This window comes from Podarcis melisellensis (genome assembly GCF_964234715.1).
Source record: "Podarcis melisellensis genome assembly, chromosome: 1".
Lineage (NCBI taxonomy): Eukaryota > Metazoa > Chordata > Lepidosauria > Squamata > Lacertidae > Podarcis > Podarcis melisellensis.
Window position 1 is genome coordinate 30,266,220 of NC_138528.1, and position 19,158 is coordinate 30,285,377.

The 19,158-nt window shown below is 41.7% G+C and overlaps 1 protein-coding gene across 4 annotated transcripts in view; it reads right to left on the minus strand.

Moving 5' to 3' along the window:
- Positions 1–19,158, minus strand: part of TTLL5 (tubulin tyrosine ligase like 5) — a 108,458-nt gene that overhangs the window by 47,026 nt on the left and 42,274 nt on the right. For all 4 annotated transcript variants that reach the window (XM_081909118.1, XM_081909120.1, XM_081909119.1 and 1 more), the window contains exons 21-29: positions 17,222–17,278; positions 12,923–13,074; positions 12,344–12,659; positions 10,845–10,965; positions 9,298–9,444; positions 7,145–7,245; positions 6,083–6,195; positions 5,125–5,238; positions 3,042–3,431 (exon numbers count right to left, since the gene is read on the minus strand). In XM_081909118.1, the coding sequence (XP_081765244.1) occupies positions 3,042–3,431; positions 5,125–5,238; positions 6,083–6,195; positions 7,145–7,245; positions 9,298–9,444; positions 10,845–10,965; positions 12,344–12,659; positions 12,923–13,074; positions 17,222–17,278 (1,511 nt within the window). The remainder of the gene's footprint in view (positions 1–3,041; positions 3,432–5,124; positions 5,239–6,082; positions 6,196–7,144; positions 7,246–9,297; positions 9,445–10,844; positions 10,966–12,343; positions 12,660–12,922; positions 13,075–17,221; positions 17,279–19,158) is intronic.

Consider the following 19,158-nt stretch of genomic DNA (forward strand, 5'->3'; position numbering starts at 1 on the left):
AAAACACTATGTTGGCATTCATCTGTCTAAAGAGACAATGGAGTGTGCCTCCGGGAGTGAAGTCAAACATGCATTAGCAGCACCAAAGTGATCTGCTGCTCCAGAGAAGTGGACACGGAGCAATGGATCCAAACTACAAGAAAGAAGATTCCACCTAAACATTAGGAAGAACTTCCTGACAGTAAGAGCTGTTCGACAGTGGAATTTGCTGCCAAGGAGTGTGGTGGAGTCTCCTTCTTTGGAGGTCTTTAAGCAGAGGCTTGACAACCATATGTCAGGAGTGCTCTGATGGTGTTTCCTGCTTGGCAGGGGTTGGACTCGATGGCCCTTGCGGTCTCTTCCAACTCTATGATTCTATGATTCTATTATCTCCCCAGGGCACAAGCCTGGGCAGTGTGTATGGAGGTCCTGGGCTGCCCAGATGACAAGACCCCACCTCTCGGCCTCGCTGATGAGGTCCAAAGGAAAGCACAGTAAAACGCTTGGCGCCAGCTTGGCTGCAGAAGTTGCCAGAAGGAGGCATACAAGGCACCATCCAACAATCTTAGGGACTCGACTCCAGATTTGTATAGAGATTACTCCTTAGTCTTTACTTCTCTCAAAGAAGAAGGCAGCAGAGGTTTAGGATCAAAGTTTTCCTTCTCCTAGATGGGCTGCCTTTCTCGGTTGATGAGCCCTGTCTGCCCTTCACTTCCACCTTCTTCACTGCTGCATCCATTATTGATCTTGTATGCTCAATCTGCAGGAGTGTGTCTTCACAGGCAGGGGAAGTCCCTAACTCACCAAGGGTTTGAGACCCATCAGCTACCCACACCTAGCTTAGTCGGCTAGTTGAAGCTGTTCCCAGTGTGTGGCTACTGTTGCATGCTGACAGATTCTAGGAGCCACAAGTGAGAGCTGTGTGCAGGGTGGGGACCAAAGGTAGACATACTACCTCAGAAGGAGCACAAAGTGTCTCCCACCAGAGGTACTACACCTCCCCTAACACCCCATACACCTGCCAGAACACTGCATCCTACTTATAAAGGACAAATTATAGGAATAGGGAAATTTAATTTTCTTGAAAAATGATGACTTGAAAAGTTGTAAAAACCGATAAGCAAAAAAATGAACCAAGAAAAAGTATTCTGGTTTCTAAAGCAAGCCATGGCTAAATATTACCATATTTTTATGTGTATAAGATGCCCCCTATGTATAAGACGACCCAGAAACTAATAAATCAATATTTTAGTGGCAGAGCGTGATCCATCGGCGCTAGGGGTGGGCATGCACCCGCTAGAGTGATGCAGCAGCTCCGACCTGCAGGGCACCCTTGAGTTGTTGAGCAACAGGCAAGCATCAGCCTTGCAAGCGCATTCCAGCAGCTTCTACATGGCAGCCGCTGCTTCTTTTACCCCTGTTCATTCGTCATCTGTGTATAAGATGATGCCCAATTTTTTACTAATTTGTTTTAGCAAAAAATGTCATCTTATATATGGATAATAATAATAATAATAATAATAATAATAATAATAATAATTTATTTATCCCCACCCATCTGGCTGGGCTTCCCCAGCTACTCTGGGCGGCTGCCAACATAATATTAAAAACACAATATATGGTACGTAGTGTAGCAGAGTTATATTTAGAAGACAAAGTTAAACCAGAAGAAAAATCAAAACTCTGAGAAAGAAGCTTCAAAGAAAAACCTACCATTGGAAATTTTGAAGAGGCGAAAGACAGGAGTTTGATACAACAGAGTTAAGCTCACCAATACTACCACTGTGGGGTAGTATTGCCACTTCTTGGGAAATCTCAGTCTCATCTGAGCAGACTTTATCTGCATTTTTCGGCTTTGGCACCTATCCCTCAGGACTGCAAGCCTGAAACAGCTAAATCTAGCTAGAGCCTAACATCCCCTTCAACACCTTAAAGGTCACTGGGCCATTTGCAGTTCTATTGTCATCTCATCCTTGTCTAACAAAGCAGAGGTTCTCAAGGTTTTTTTATCCCCAAGGCCTACCTGAGAGGCTGATAATTACTGAGACACACCACTTACAAAATTGTGGTTCAGGGGCAGAATCAGTCCCAATATGACAGCAGATGCAGGACGAGCATGGCGTAAACAGCTGGCAATTACTGACATTACTTCCTACTGATATCGAATCCTTCAATGCTAAATTCTTTGCCACAATGTTTAGTAGTGAGGTCTCAGGAGGGCCTCCCCAGGGAAGGCACTTGAAAAGAGAGGAACCATCACAAAAATGTGAATGCAGGAAAGAAGTGCAGAATAGAACACCTAGAAATACCATTAAGAAAAATGCTGCAGTACTATTTTGAAGTGAGAGAGTTGCAAGCCACCAACATGAAAAGCTACCAAACTTAGAAACTGACAAGGAAAAGGAAACATTGTATGCAAGAAGCTCTCAGGTGCTAGTGGCCCAATTGGCAATTGAAAAGCACCATGGATGTGAGAATATGCCATACCAAAAATGGCACCAGTCTCCATATTTAAACCCTTCATGTGTATCATTAGGGACAAAGTTCTGGGACAGCTATATTGCCTGATAATGTGAGCAGAATAGCTACTTCACAGAATACAGAATTATTCCAATAAAAGAGCTATTAATCTGAGTCATCCATTCATACTTCAATGCAGGTTACTTTCTGTTGCTGCCCTATACTTTGCCCTAAGCAGTTTCACATGCGTAAACTTTAATCATCACTTCCTGGACTGCCGGGGATCACTGCCAAGCCGTGTCATGTGCCAACAGCAGCTAAATTGGAGAGGCAAAATGATCCTATATTTCTGGAAGTCGCCAAATAATAATAATAATAATAATTTCACACATGTATTATTAATCTAGGACTTAACTAGAGGCCAATTTCTGAATCTGATTAGCTGTATTATTATTTTTAGCAAGCCATAAGTAAGTATTTCCCCAAATTTTGCTTGCATAGCCACATTCTGACCCGCTGTGCCAATTCGAGCTATTCTGAATATTGATAGACAGTAAAAATATTACAATATGGTGCCAGCTAAGCAGTCAGATATGGCTTACCCGCTTTTGCTGAAGCTGGTCGGGACAGTCTCTGGCTGTAGATCTGCAAAGCACTCTGAAAGGAAGAGAAGGGGCTGGCAGTGTAACTGCCAGACCGACAACGGTGTAAGCTTGCATTGTTTGAGGACAGGCGGGGTGTAATTTTTGCTGTGTTAGACCAGATGTCAGGTGCTGTGCTTTGGAGAGAAGGGGAAGGAGTCAGTCTAGAACCAGATGAAAAAGAGAGCCCTGGGCGATGATCAGGCACCTGTGCGTTATCTGAGGCAGCAGGATGAGAGGATAGCTGGGAGTTGATGCTTTGTGGAAGGATGGCACTTGGAACAAAGGAAGACGTACTAAGGAGGCTGGGTTGCGGTGCATTCTGTTCATCTTCTGCCGAAGAGGGCATCCCTATTTTTTTTGTAAAAAAAGACATATCCAATCTGATCAGAACATTGAAGTAAAACACAAATCTAGTACAGTGGTACCTTGGTTCTCAAACATAATTCCTTCTGGAAGTTCGTTCCAAAACCAAAGCGTTCCAAAACCAATGCACACTTTCCCATAGAAAGTAATGCAAAATGGATTAATCTGTTCCAAACTTCTAAAAACAACCCCTAAAACAGCAATTTAACATGAATTTTACTATGTAATAAGACCATTATCCATAAAACAAAAACAATAATCAATGTACTGTACTATAAAATAAGTAAGACAGTACTCTAGATAATAAAAATTGCAATTACAATTCTTTCTTACCTGCACTGATGATAGTCATTGTTTGGATGGGGGGCTTTTATCCATTTCCACAGTCACATAATTAATCAATTAATAGCTGAACTGGGTTCCACACAGTCACAAAAACAAATTAACCAAAAAAGCCTCAAAAACAAAAACGCAAAATAAATAGCAAAAACAAAAGCGCCAAACTTAATCCATTCCGGAAGTCCGTTTGACTTCCAAAATGTTCGAAAACCAAGGCACATCTTCTGATTGGTGCAGGCGCTCCAGAAACAATAGCATTCAGCTTCTGAAAAGCATTCAAAAACCGGAATACTTACTTCCGGGTGTTTGGCATTTGGGAAGCAAGGCATTTAAGTACCAAGTTTTTGAGAACGAAGGTACTACTATATTCACAATTATGCTAGAGTAGCCTTTTACAAAATTGTGCAGAAGGACAATGGCTGAAATTCAACTGAGTTACTGACTGTGTGGAATGAGATCTGCTTGTGCTATGGGACTCCCCATCTTCCCCCACAAGTCCCACAAATCTGGAAGGTTGAGGGAAAACCCAAAACAGGTTTAGTGGGCCATGCGGGGGAAAAGAGGGTAGAAAAGTCTTGTTGCGCAAGTAAACCTCATTGCCCCCCACATGCCCCACTCAGCGTTATACTGAATTCCATCTTATGCAAACAAAGGACATGAGATGTTATACAAGGCAGACTACACAACTATTTCCCATAACATGCTTTTTCTACAACTGAATTTTTCAAATAAGTCTTATAAAATGATGACTATGCTCTAACTCAACTGCCTCTGAATACAAGTAGGGAGAGTGCTGCAGCATTCAGGTCCTGCCTGCGAGCTTCCTATAGGCATCTGGCTGAGGGCTGAATTCTTGGTCAGAATTCTTTGCTATATTTCCATTGCGGCGTCAGTAACAAAGGATCAGTCAAGTGGAAGGTACTCAAGTCCACTGTTGGAGAACTTGTGGCCCTTTAAATTTTGCTGGACTCCTTAACATTTAAAGGGCCACAAGTTCTCCAACAGTGGACTTGAGTACCTTCCACTTGACTGATCCATTGTTACTGACGCCGCAATGGAAATATAGCAAAGAATTCTGACCATGATTAACTCTAGATTATGGGTTTAGAATTTGGGAGGAAATGACAATTTTTAACATGTCAGCTGGCTGATTATTCTGTTATAAATATTAATGTCAGTGGAAGATTTGTTAAGAAAGACCATTTATTGCTACAGCCACCAATTATAAATGTGCCTGAATTCGAAAAGAAGCCATAAAATTCTGTCAGACTCTAACATCCTGCACCTGTTCCTAATGTTATGTATTGCTAGTTTAGCCCTCTCCATTGTTCTCACTCACTGGATAATCTGGTTGCTTTGAGTTGGTCACTTCTCAGTTTCTCTGCCACATTTTCCTTTTCCACTGGGATTTCAGGTTGCTGTTTTGCAGCTTCTTCCACTGTTTCTGGCTGATCTGAAATGAAGTTTGGAATTGGGGGGGGGGGGGATTCCCAGTTATAACTCTGCTGGAGAACAGTATGCAACAAGGCTTTCCAATGTGTTACCCACCACTGCTTTTTAATATGGTAAATAACTTGACAGTATGTTACAAGCACAAATCCATTCCAGCACTGAAAATTATTGTCAATTTGGTATTTCCACATATCAGCTAGGGAGACTAAGTTAAGTACTGCACTTATGTTTTTATATGCAGTGGAGAAAATTTATAAAATATGTAACTGCAGAAAGGAGGGGAGTGAAGCTGAAAGAAATGTAGATTGTTTTTTGTATACATTTGTTCTTCTTTGTTAAAAAGGTAAAGGTAAAGGTACCCATGCCCGTACGGGCCAGTCGTGTCCGACTCTAGGGTTGTGCGCCCATCTCACTTAAGAGGCTGGGAGCCAGCGCTGTCCGCAGACACTTCCGGGTCACATGGCCAGCGTGACAAGCTGCATCTGGCGAGCCAGCGCAGCACACGGAAATGCCGTTTACCTTCCCACTAGTAAGCGGTCCCTATTTATCTACTTGCACCCAGGGCTGCTTTCGAACTGCTAAGTTGGCAGGCGCTGGGACCGAGCAACGGGAGCGCACCCCGTCACGGGGATTCGAACCGCCGACCTGACAATCGGCAAGTCCTAGGCGCTGAGGTTTTACCCACAGCGCCACCAGCGTCCCTTCTTCGTTAAGAGTATGTAAAATGAGAAAATGGGGGGGAGGGTTAAAAAAAATACTGCGCCTATGTTTCTCCATCTCTCTGTGGGGTGTTATCAGTAACAATGATAAGCAGCAAAAAGTATGCTCACTTTCTGTGGCCTTACCTTCCAACTGGCTGGTACTATTCTGTGTAACTCCAGGATTTGTTCCCAGGAAGACACTTGCTGACTTATTCTTGTGTGTGTAAAAAGTCAACACCTCCTCAAGATCACTTTCGCTAAGATGTGAAAAGAGTAGAAAAGGAGCAAGTGGCAAGCTTTTACAATGTGGTGACAGAACTGAAATAGATACAGAGAGACTCTTGAAGCATCAGCATTGCAGGGGGGTAACCAGATGACCCTTGGGGTCCCTTTCAACTCTACTCTGATTCTATGAAAGAGAGAGACACAGAAGGAAAAACTAACTGAAGACAACGACAACCTGCTTCAATAATGAACAGATGGAGTAGCACAGGCTTATGCCTGCTGCTCCCAACCTTTCTGCATTCGACAGCACACGAGAGGGGAGTTTCTATGCATGTAGAATTGTGCTCACATAAATCCCTTCACACGAACAGAAGCCCTACATAAAGGGTAGGGAATATCCAGGCCACAGGCCAATCTTGGCCAAGGCCATTTCCCCCAAACCACACCCACTTATCAAACACCTTGATTGGTGGGAGCGTAGAATTCGATTCTGCATTGGCTTACAGGTGTCTGTTCTGAGCTAGGAACAGGCAGCAGCAGCCAACGCAGCAGGATTTAACTCCCATTCATTGGATTATGAGCTTGATTCAAATTCTGCCCAGGGAACAGGCACAAGCAGCCACCGAAAGCTTCTTTCTCCCCTTCATTCTCTGCCATCACCACTTTGAGGAGCATAAGAAAGAAGCCTGCATTTCACAGGCTTTCCTTGGCTGCACATGCCTGTTACCGTTGCAGAATTTATCCCCCACATATCAGCTGCCATGTGGCATTTAAAAATTCTGCTCATAGAAGAGGCCTATGCAGCTAAAGGAAGCCTCAAAATCCAGGGTTCTTTCCCACCTAGGGAGGGGTAAAAGAAGCGTTTTGCCAGCCCTCAGTGCCTCCCAAACCACTGAGCATAGTGCCAACAACTCCCCCTCTGCTGCAGTTCAAGATACGAGAGCCTGGCACAATTATCCCTGCTTTAAAGTAAATTCATACCTTGCCTTAGTAACAAATTTGTGAAAGCCTTCAGCATCTACCCCTTCCTCTTCATCCTCCTGATTCTTCATTAACTTTCTCTGAGCCATTTGATCTGTTTCCTGCATCAAGTAAAATTAAGTAAGCTCTCAAACCAGCTTTTCTGCCCATAAAGGCTTCCTGTTAGGGTCTATGCTCTACGTAACTTCAAGGCTGGATTACTGCAATGCATTACAGGTGAGGCTTCCTTTAAGACGGTTTGGAAACTACAGTAGTGCAGAATTCAGCAACCAGACTGCTGACATGGAACAGTGTCCAATCATATACACTGATCTGTTCTAGTTGCAACGGCTGCCAGTATATTGCTGAGTCCAGTCTAACATGCTGGTTTTCGCCTATAAAGCCTTATATGGCTTAGGATCCCAACAGTTTATGAACGCCTCCTCTGATAGGAGCCTATCTGGACCCTGAGATTATAATCAGAGGTCTTTCTGCAGGTCCACGCTCCAAGAGAAGTTTGGAGTGTGGTACAGAGAGTGGGCATTTTGGCCCCCTCCCTATGGAATGCTTTCTCCAGGGAGACTCACCTGTGCCAACATCTTTTCAGCAGCAGGCAAACACTTTTCTGTTTTCCTAGCATTTGACCATCTGTGCTGTTATCATAGCTATTTTTAATCTTTTGCTGATTACAACTGTGGAGGAATTCTGCTTTCCATTTTTATAATCGATATATAATTATTTTTGTGTTCTTAGAAAAAGTTTTGGGATCTGCATTGAATTAATTTCCTATTATAAGCTGCTTAGAAACTCTATAGTAGAAAGTGTTTGATAAATACAACAACAACACCACTGCTACATTACATAACACTCTGGGTGCTTTCAGGAAGAGTACTTGGATGGAGGCTGCGCAAGACCTCCACTTGGTGAACGTGACACTCCTGAGCCACATGGGGACTATACTGATCTTTAGGCTGACCTCTGACTAGAGAAATCAGCAGTGTCACTACAAGCAGCACAGTGACATATTCAAATGCTTCTCTGTAAAAATGTCCAATGTGCTTCTGTGCTAGAAAGGTTATCTTTTAAACAAGACCTCAGTGAGTATTCCATGATATCTTCTCCTGCACTTCAAAAACTCCAAAACATGATCTGTTAGCTCAGGTAGCCAGTGATAGCTTCTCAAATGCACTTGTAGCAGCATGGCTATGCCTGAGGCACAGGACTGAAGACAATATTCTTACCACTGGAATGTAACTTCATGGTAACAGACTTCAGTAACAAGATGAGTTTTGCTTATCTTGCTCAAGACAAGGAGCTTTTATTCAAAATGTATATACAGTTATCTCAGTTGAGTGAAATAAATATGTCTTGAGTCCAAATTGTGAAATAAACACATCTGTGCCTCAAGACGTTTAGTAGCTTAAACATTTGTTTCTTAAAATCCTGACTGATCTGTTTTTGCTGCAATAAATCATGTATGGTTATAAGCTGATTTATAATCTACTGTGTATCTTTATAATACAAATGTACCCCCCAAAAATCCTGATTGTGGAAATAATTCTAATGCTTTGAAAATATAAAAATGCAAATTCTTCTGCACTACCCAGATGCTGGGTATTAACTATTCAATACAGTAAAAGCTAATTCATTCTTTGGTACAAAAAGTACCAAGTATAAATGGCAAAACACACATAATGCACATGTTGGATTTACCTGAGGAGCAGGAGGAGAGAGGGGCTGTTTCACTGTAAAATGCACCTACACAACTGACAACTGACAGGGCTGCGCATGCATTTTGCCATTTGACCGTGGGCAAGATATAAATGTAGGTTCCTGCAATTCATTATGAAGAAACAGGGAAAGCGAAAGCTCAAAAAAAGAAGCTTCTGCTTATCCTGTAATATCAGAAACAAAATTTGAGAATTTCACAATACCATCTGTGAGCTCCAGAAGTTCATGGATCACCCGTAGGTAACATGCAAAAAGATTCTATTCAATCATTACAGTAGGACAGAAAGCAGGAATATGAATGACTCATGCTTCTGCTTTCCCTCCTTCTCTGAAACATTTGGGCCAACCCTAGAAGCAATAAAACAAAACAAGGAGTGTTGCTCTAGATCATCTGCATAAATCCTCTGCTGTGTTTGAACTGAGCTGGCACATGCCATACTCACCCTATTATAGCAGATGATGAATTCACCTAGCTGGTGAGCCAAGATGCGCCTACGGTCAAACAGGGCCAGGCGCCGACTCGGGAGCAGCATTCTCAAAGACTGTTGAAGATTATTGGCTGCTCGCTTTAAAAAGCGAACAACCAGTTCCTGCCACCAAGAAAAAAAATCAAAGAGTGAGCCCATTTGTTTATCTTCATATACATCACTCTACTAGAAACGATTTTCAAAGTGTGTTTGGGTTGAGGATAAGAGAAAACGGGTTGCAAAAAGTCAATAAATAAAAGTAAACTCTGACAAAAAGGTGCAAAGCAAAAGCCTCGGGATTCTAACATAATCTATGATTGCTGAAAATAACTGCACACAAAAGTGCATCTCTCTAAGGATAGCAGGCTTTCAAATAAAACTCTGACCGCTTATATTATTGTCACCTTCATGCATCTCTTGCACCACCTCTGGTCACTCTCTATGCTCTGTGCCTTGCACCAACTTTGCCTCAAAAACCACACCAATCCCTCCTACTATGCCATCAGCCAATGGCAGGGAGAACTACCCACACTTTAAAGTGAGTGCTAGAGCAAGACGCCTGCTGTGAGTGTTTAGTTTCAAACATATTCTGTCTCCACTCTGGATTTACTTTTGGTTATGTGCCCTGCTAGCATGCAAGTAAACTGCTTCATAGCCAAAGCGTTGAATTTCACAGCTCGCCTCTCACTAGCATTATATTAGGCTGTTTTGATCTGTTATTTTAAACATTATTTTTCACAGCCTAGCAGACAAAGCAGCTCTCAGAGAACCAGTTTCAATTTTCCACTTGGAAAGAGCAAGGGTAACATTTTCCACTGAGGCACACTGATTATTCCCAATTCCTGACATAAGGGTTTTAATCTATGAGCTAGATTGGCTCTCTACCCATACGGGATTTTCACAGTGTCTCCATGTGGGCTGCCAGCTGAGGGCAAGGACTAGAAATGTGGACTGAAGTCAATAAGCACTGTAAGGCAACTGCCTCAGATAGAGTATAATGATTTAGCTACTGTCTGGGGAAACCGGCAGACAACTCAAAGTCATACCTGAAAACCGATTGACATACAGAGAGCTCAAACTAAGAAGTGGGCTTCAGGGAGGCTATGCAAAAAATAAAATAAAATAAAATAAAATAAAATAAAATAAAATAAAATAAAATAAAATAAAATAAAATAAATAAAATAAAATAAAATAAAATAAAATAAAATAAAATAAAATATAAAATAAATAAAATAAGGATGGCAATCACAAGTGGCCATCACTTCATCAATATTCAAAAATGCTTCTTCTATCCTGGAGTCCAAAGTACACCTCTTCTACCTGCTCTGCACACCAACAGTCTACATTGGTTCAGAGAGGAGTTAAAGTCATTTCAGTAACAGAGGCAGGATGAGTTAACAGGATCTAGCTGTTTAGCTCAAGCTGATGGGAATCAGCTTTACACTAACTGTAATTCAGGAACGTGGAGTAAGATGAGCTGGGCTCCTCCCTGAAAGGAGCAGGGCAAGCAAACAATTTCTTACCATCTGCTCATCCTCTTTGGCAGCCCAGGCAGGATTATGGACCTGATCTCCAGCCTCTTTCATCAGGCGCAGCTGCACACGTTGCAGATAGGCAGAGAAAGCCCTGCGAGCCTGAACTTTGCTGTAGAAACAGAGAGGCACAGACAGCAGTCAGAAGTACAGATAAACACCTTTGTTTTTCGACAAAGAACCCCTCAGTACACAGGGCAAAGGACCATTTTACAATCTTGGCCAGCAACTGGAGGCCCCAAATTCCCACCACATCTGGTTGCCAACCTGGAGATGAAAAAGCAGCATCTATGGCAACAGAATTTGCTGCTGGCAGTCCATTTTAGAAAATGAAGTTAAAACTCTAGCTCATTTTTCAAAATAGACATCCAGAAGAACACGTCTGGGTAGCAGAGTTCCTCATTCTCTCACTGGAATACCACAGGAGGCTATAGTAGGACAGAAAGTGGGGTTGACTACTTCCCACATGAACATTAGGGTAAGTTTGAAACAATTTATCGTCATCATGGTTCTAGCATGTTCTGAAGCTATGATTTTGCTTCTCATGAGTAGTTTGATTAGTCCACTAAAACAGGAAAACTCCCTCAAAAGTGCTATGCAAAGGAGACTTCCCATGTTTCCCAGACTAAATAAGAAAAACTAACTCAAGTCTCAAACAGGGAAGCTTTCTCTCAAAAACAAACCTCAGGGGTGGGAGGTGGGGAGAAACAACATTTGGTGGTGTGAAACTTATACTAAGATTTTGCTGCCTATCCATTTCTCTCTAAACCCCAAGAGGGACTGTGCAAGTTATTCAAGGTAAGCATGTAGGACAATTTATTGTCTCAATACAACTCTACATCATACAACTCAATACAACTCAACATCATAAAGCAGAAAGACATATCACCCAAGGACCTGTTTGTTCTAACCCTTCAACTGTTCTTCCTTTTTGATCCCCTGTACATCATACCATACATTTGTTTTATCATGCTTCAAAAAGTAACTCACCTAACTCCTACAGTGGGTTAGCTAAGAATAGATAGCAAAGGAAAAAGTAGATCTAACAAGCAAATTATGTACTGTGTCACCAGTATGGATTTCTCTACCCCTACCTAAACACTGGCAATGGAAGTTCTCTATTGAACCATTAGAACACCCTACCTCATTCTCATTGCTTCTTATCAACACTGTCTTCACTTTTGCCCACCAGCAGGCAAATAGAATAAGCCAATCGGACAAGTATACAAACTATTTTAGTATTCTGTATAGCATCTGGTACACTTGGGGCACTAAATGAATGCAGGGCATCAACAGTAGCATCCATCCATTGGCCTAGGGAAGATTAAGAGGCCAAAGCATACGTTTTATGAAGCAATTCCTCTACAACCTAAAAAACAGGGGTGTAGTACAAAAACATGCCTTTTCACAAGCGGACAAGGACTCTGGTTTACATGCTTGCCTCATATTTGCCACAATGATAGTCAAATAAATCTCATTAAAGCTCCTACCTTAGATTACTGTTCTCCTGTAAAACCTGTAGCAAATTAAATGGAAGCTCAGCATCTTTTGGCATTGGTTCCGTTTTGGCTTGAAGTAGCAGAGCTTCACGGACAGGTTTCTGTTCAGACTCCTTTGACAACTTTTCCTTTTTGGGATGCTCCACCTGTTCTGGCAACTCTGGCTTAAATTTCACCTGCATGTTCCTAAGAGAGCCAGCTGTTTCCTCCCGAGGTATCTCCAGTTCTTCATCTTCCTCCACTATCTCCTCCTCTTCTTCACATTCCATTTCTGACTTGAGGACAAAGTCAGTTGACTGTGAAGTCCCTGTCAAAAACAGAAGTCCAGTTCTCAACATTTTAGGATAAGTAAAGGAAGGCAGAAAACATTAGGTTCTCACATGCACCATGTGTACTCATAGAATACATGCTAGCAACTGATCACCAACACAGGAAATATCTGATGTACACAATCTTTTTTCTTTTAGCCCAGATATGGTCAAGATCTACACATGGCAAGAGAAGCTAACCACCATTTAAACCCAGACACCAATGTTATAATATGGGGAAAGAGGCAGGACTCGCATGTACCTGACAGTTTTGCATTTCCTGGTTTCAGTTTGCCAAAACGCCGCCTTCGTTTCCGTACCTCTAGTGACAGGAGCTTCCGCTCATACAGAGCAGCATGAAGCTGAGCATTACAATCCATAATGTCCAGACCCAGTTCTCCAGCAAGATTCAAACTGCAAAAGACAAGAACAAGGAGATTCCTCAATGCCTTTCCTCCCACCTATATCCAGATAAAACCTATATGCTGGTCTCTGTAGTGAATCTATACTGTTCCTACACCACCAGACAAACAGGACTGAGTTAGTACAAGTACACTTCTGAGAATTATCCAGTCACAAGGAGTACAGAAGAATCAGAGTTACCTACCTGTAACTAATACTCTTTGAATACACACACAGTCACACTAGCGGGAGCAAAAGTTTGTATGCCATTCTTCAAAGCAGTGGGGATGTATGTGTGCATGTGTATTTACTGGGGCTCAGAGAACCACGTGTAACAAGCCACGATGTGCATTAGGCTTCTATATTAACTATACACACAGGATAGTAGCTGGAGGGCCGGGGTGGGAGGTGGGGGGAGGAAACTGGTTGAACAAGGAAGCAGTTTATTTGCTCATACATCTATCTGCTTCATGGGCCCAACTGGAAAGATACTGGTCTCTTTATGATTATGCAGCATTAAGTTCCTTGGATTTGTGCACATGAAAGTTAATACCAGGGAGGACTATCCGACTACTCCCAGGACATCCCTTGCCCAAATACAAGGGATACCTCAGGTTACAGACGCTTCAGGTTACAGACTCCGCCAACCCAGAAATAGTACCTCGGGTTAAGAACTTTGCTTCAGGATGAGAACAGAAATTGTGCAGCAGTGGCGCGGCAGCAGCGGGAGGCCCCATTAGCTAAAGTGGTGCTTCAGGTTAAGAACAGTTTCAGGTTAAGAACGGACCTCCAGGACGAATTAAGTTCTTAACCCGAGGTACCACTGTATTTGTTTCATTTGTATCCTACTCTACTCCTGAACAGTCTTGTAGCCTCACAGCTCTGTGAAGTATGCTATCCTTAAAAAGAAAAAGCTTACCTATCAATGTACAGCTGAACAAGGATCTAAAACAAGGATCTGAAGAAAGATCTTTATCATTCCCGCCATTATAGTAGCGTACCAGCTATAAGATATATGCGACATCACTCAGCCTCTGTGTTGAACATTGAAATCCTAATCAAATCAGGGCACCATTAGGCCATGGCAGTAGCCATCAGTTATTGGACTCATTGTTTTTAAGATTTGTTTTCCTATACTGAAGAGCTGTCTTAGAAGAAGTTTCAAAAGATTTCCACCAAAAATCCCTGAGCATTTTCCTTTCCTCTTAAAAGCAAACTATTTTCCACTAAGAAGCTGTATGCTGAGAAAATATGTCCAATGGTATGCCAGGAAAGGCAATAAAACTTTAGGAGGGGCATTCCCTGCAATTCCAGATGCCAAGAACACTGCAACAGAGATAGTCACCAGCCAGCACAGCACAGGTATATTTTGCTACTGGTGAATGCAAAGGAGTAATTCCTTCCATGCACCCCCTTGTGGGAATTGAGACTCAATTGTCATCAGGCAAAACAATTCTAGAAATGCTGAAATACCCTTTTGAAATGCAGGCAAGGATAACGAGGATACTGGATTTTGAAAACTGAGAACTGCTGCTTAGATTCATATAGTGGCTACAATGAAGTTCTCCACTACTGGATGCCTGAGAATTACAAGTGGGGAAAAAGTTGGTGCACTTGAAGGCTTCATGAAAGCATCTAGCTGGCCACAGTGAGAACAGAATGCTAGACTTTCTGCTTGGCCTCATCTAGCAGGGATCTTATTCTCTTAAGGTTTCCTCAACAGACTGCACTGTGCTAACTCAATGGATTCAAGCGCCATACAATGTTGTAGTAATCACTCTGAATCTGGAAAAGCAATACAATGCATTTTAAAGATCCCAGGTTTGTGTAGTTGTGAGCCAGCCCTGTGTGAAGGAAACTAGTTGGATTTTTAAAGTTTTGTCAATTATTCATCTTTTCAGTCTAAAACTTCATTAGAATTAGCCTGTGACATTTCCTTTGTGAATTAAAACCTCCCAAATCTTCTCCCCACTTCTTCATCCTGCTGGATACTTAAGGTTAAATGCATGTGACCTATGAATGGTAAACGGAACATCTGATATTCTGGCAAACTATGCTTTGTGAAGTTGTGAAAATTTATTTAATTAGTTTATATGCTGGTTTTCAGGGAGAACCACTCATAAGGGCCCAGAAAATTAAAAATACAAAACAATATATTAACGCAAGCTAAGGAACAGTAGAAAAATGTAGGAGAAGGGGAAAGAACAAAGACTTATTAACACAGTATAAATGATGCTTAATTTCCATTTCCTGTAAGGGAAAGCTCAAAACGACATCATCACTGACTAGCCAGTGCAAGCCTTGCATCTTGTGACCAACATGTACAAAGTTAATTTGTCGTCACTCTGCATGAGAGTCTGGATTTTGCCATGAAAAGGCAGGGTCAGAAGCTTTTTAAAAAGTGGTTTTCTGTGCCTCTGATATATTTGGAGCCTAGAACATGTAGTGATTTCCTCCTCTTCCATGCCATGCTGTTCTGAAGAACCATATGTCTAACCTCAAGCAGTAGGCATTGGTTAAATAAAGGAAGCTACATAAAATAGCATTTTCTACAATCAAGTAGGCGCCTGGCAAAAAACCCAGAAATTGGTACTACTGTGATTTTGTTTGAAGAGGGGACTGGAGGACATTCAGTTAACCGGATGACTCTTCCCACTAGAGAATATGGGCAGTGCCCTTTGAACAATACTGCCCTGCGCTGTGCTGAGGTAAACCAGGTGCAGCATTTGATTGGCAGAGCCGCCGCCACTCAGCCTCTTCCTCCCGTTGCCACTGCTGGGAGTCTTGGTTTCACAGCGAGTTCTGGCTTCCTGGCGCAGGCCAAATCCACAACTCAGACGGGCCTGATCCAGCCCAGGAGCCTTAGATCTGTACCCCTGCTCCAGATCATAATGACTGAGCTAAGGAGACCCCTCAACCCCTAATACAAGCAAAGTCCATAAACCATGCTCCACACAAAAAAAATTATGTCACACATACACAGATACAAGACAGTGCATTTTAACACAGAACAAGAATACCTCACACAGTGAAAAGGAATTCCTAGATAACTGAGAGGACCTCAAGAGGAATGTCTATTCCACCCCTAAACCTGGAAGGCAACAAGCAGAACCAGGGTGGGTCAAATGAAAAAGTGGACTGGAGGGCATTCGGTTAACAGAACAACCCATCTGGCTTCCATAAAAGAGGAACATCTGGCAGGGGTGGACAATATTCTGGCAGATTGGCTAAAACAGTTCTCTGTAATCAGGCCTTTGGCTGATTAAATATTCTATCGCCTTTGTTTGTGGGAGGGGGATTTTTTTGTTTTTGTTTCCTCTGTATTTGGTGTTCTCATTTTAATGTTGTGAACCGTCCTGTGATCTTCAGATGAAGGATGGTATGCAAATTCAATAAATAATAAATCATTTTAAAAGTACAATACTTAGAAGACCGGATCAGACACAATAGGCTAGGTGTGTAAGAAATATTAACTATTATTCCCATGTTTTTGATATTTTGTTTTGAATTAATTCCATTTACTTTAAATCAATGTAAACTTTGATCTCCTTAAATGCACACAAATTTACTTTTTAATTATAATTCTGTAACTGAAGACTCCCGAGGTCTTACTGGAACAGCCTGTAAGGTTATATGAACCAAGAGCAGAAATATTGGCTAAACCCAGCAACTGTGAGGGTGGAACCCTTCAGCAGAAATATGTCTGTATTCAGAAGCTGAAGAGAAACAGAGTTCACAGGTGGTTGAGAATTCCCCAACGTGGCCTTTGAGTTCACTGAGTTCAAACTTTGGGGGGAAATATGAAGAAAAACCCTAGCCTAATGAACTCAGTGCTTCTCCATACATGGAATAATGTGGAAGATGCTGATAAAAACGTTTCATAAGGTTTCTCCAAGATTTGGCAATATTCTCTAGTGTCTGCAATGCTGGAATTATGAAAAGAAAATAGGAAGTTATGATACTTGTATCTTTTTGAGATCTTGCTGAGATCTGTGAATTTTCTGAAGAAGAGACTGTACTTGAGGCTGAGTAGAGGGGACAAGAGCTTGCAGCTAGCCCCAGTTTATAAAACTTTGAACTACTGCCTAGTTGGGATCAAAGGGTATGTGAAGCCATATGTAAATCCAAAGGAGGGGGGGAGAGTAAAAAGTTTTATTACCTGGACTCGGTCCTGAGACATCTGGCGGCGAGATGACCACGTTGCAAGTCAAGGCCTCTAAAGAGTAAAAGAGCAAGAATTGTGTGATTTTAAAGACTGCACCTTTGAACTCTGTCTTGTGCCTGTTGATGATATATCTTGTTAACTAGGAGGAGTTAAAGTGCAAGAAACCTAAGGTTTCTGCAATTTTCTGCCTGGAAAAAGCTGATTTTGGAAACTGGCATCTTGTGCCCGAAGAACCGACTGCAGAAGAGAAGGAGAGGCTTTTCCAGGGATGAATTTTGAAATGAATGGAAATGCATCCCTCTCTCAGCTTCGCTTTAAGTGTGAAGACTCTTTAATATTAATGATTTACTTTCCTATGGTGCAGAATTCAAAGAACATTATAGGGAAGTTCCTTTTAAGTCTGACTTAGTTTTGAATTATTCTGCTTGCTAAATATTTATTTGTTCTCTTTTAATCAAAAGACAGCCAGAGTAGACAACCTACAGAACAAGTGCTTGCTCATTGATCTACACACTACAATGTAAAATGCAAGATGCAGCAGAAATGTTATCTACCTTATGTCTGTCATGTGCTGTGGACCAGGAAAAATGGAGCACCACCTGTAGGCTACTGAATAAGATTATAAACATTGGGGAAGTAGCCAGTTATTGCTTAAAACTGTGATAATGCCTCTGTGTTCTGACCTTACTGTAAGTCATGTTCTTTCTCCACAGGCAAACAGCCAGCTGCACTAAGAAATTCATACTTCTCTAACCTTCTGTTATCTGATCAACTGGTGAAAATGCAACATAAGTACTGTAATGAGCCAATGGGCACAACTAGCTGATAGGAAAGCCACTCCAGGGATAATAGAATCATAGAAATGTAGAGTTGGAGGGGACCCTGAGGATTATCTTGTCCAACCCCCTGAAATGCAGGAATATGCAGCTGTCCCACACGGGAATCAAACCTGCGACATTGGCGTTATCAGCACCATGCTCTAACCAACTGAGCTATCCATGATCTATTGGTATGTTAATTAATGGCCTCAAAGAACTGTTGTTGCGTAATCTGTAAATATCAATACATCTACAATAATTCTCTATATGGACCACCAACAGGTAGTACACAACAAAACTATGACTAATTCTTTCTTCCTAAAAGATTTATTAATTTTCATGACAAATCTATGTACATTACACCAACGAGGTTTTTGCCCATCAACTGATGGGGAGTGACTCCAAGCTCTGCTTTCTGCAGGGACTGGCCACACTATTTTAAAATTTCTATTTTAATTTCAATTTTCTGGAAAACACAACTTAGATTAAATCATAATCTCTGATAGCCAATCCAAAACTATGCACATCCTTCTCTTTCAGTTTCAGATTTTGCTTACTGAAAAAGCAGAACTGGAAAACTCAATAGAGTTTTCAGGGCCACAGAAAGAACTTCCCTCTGGTTCTAGAATGGCCAGGGGCAATTTCCTGCTTGTCCATGTTTTGCTGTTCTGAGGTAGGATATGCTGATCTCCCTTTTTAGAGATCAGTTAAACAACTGTTTTCTACAACCAAGTAACTGGGAAAACTCCTGGTCAGAGACCACATAGGCCAGGTAAGAAGCTTGTGTTATTTGATGAATCATTGTCTTTTAATATTCTGCTGGAAGCTGCCCAGAGTGGCTGGGGAAACCCAGCCAGATGGGCAGGGTATAAATAATAAATTATTATTATTATTATTATTATGCTTTTGACATTTTGTTTTGAATTCTCCTCTGACTTTTTATATATTGGAAAACACATACACACACACACACAAATGGATGTTCTCTGGCCAACACACAGTTTAAAGTAGTAATTGAAAATCACAAAAATCCAGCAACACAATACTCAGGACCACCGGTTTACACCATTAAAAACAGCCGTTTGAGAGTTTAACTATGCAATCATAAGAACA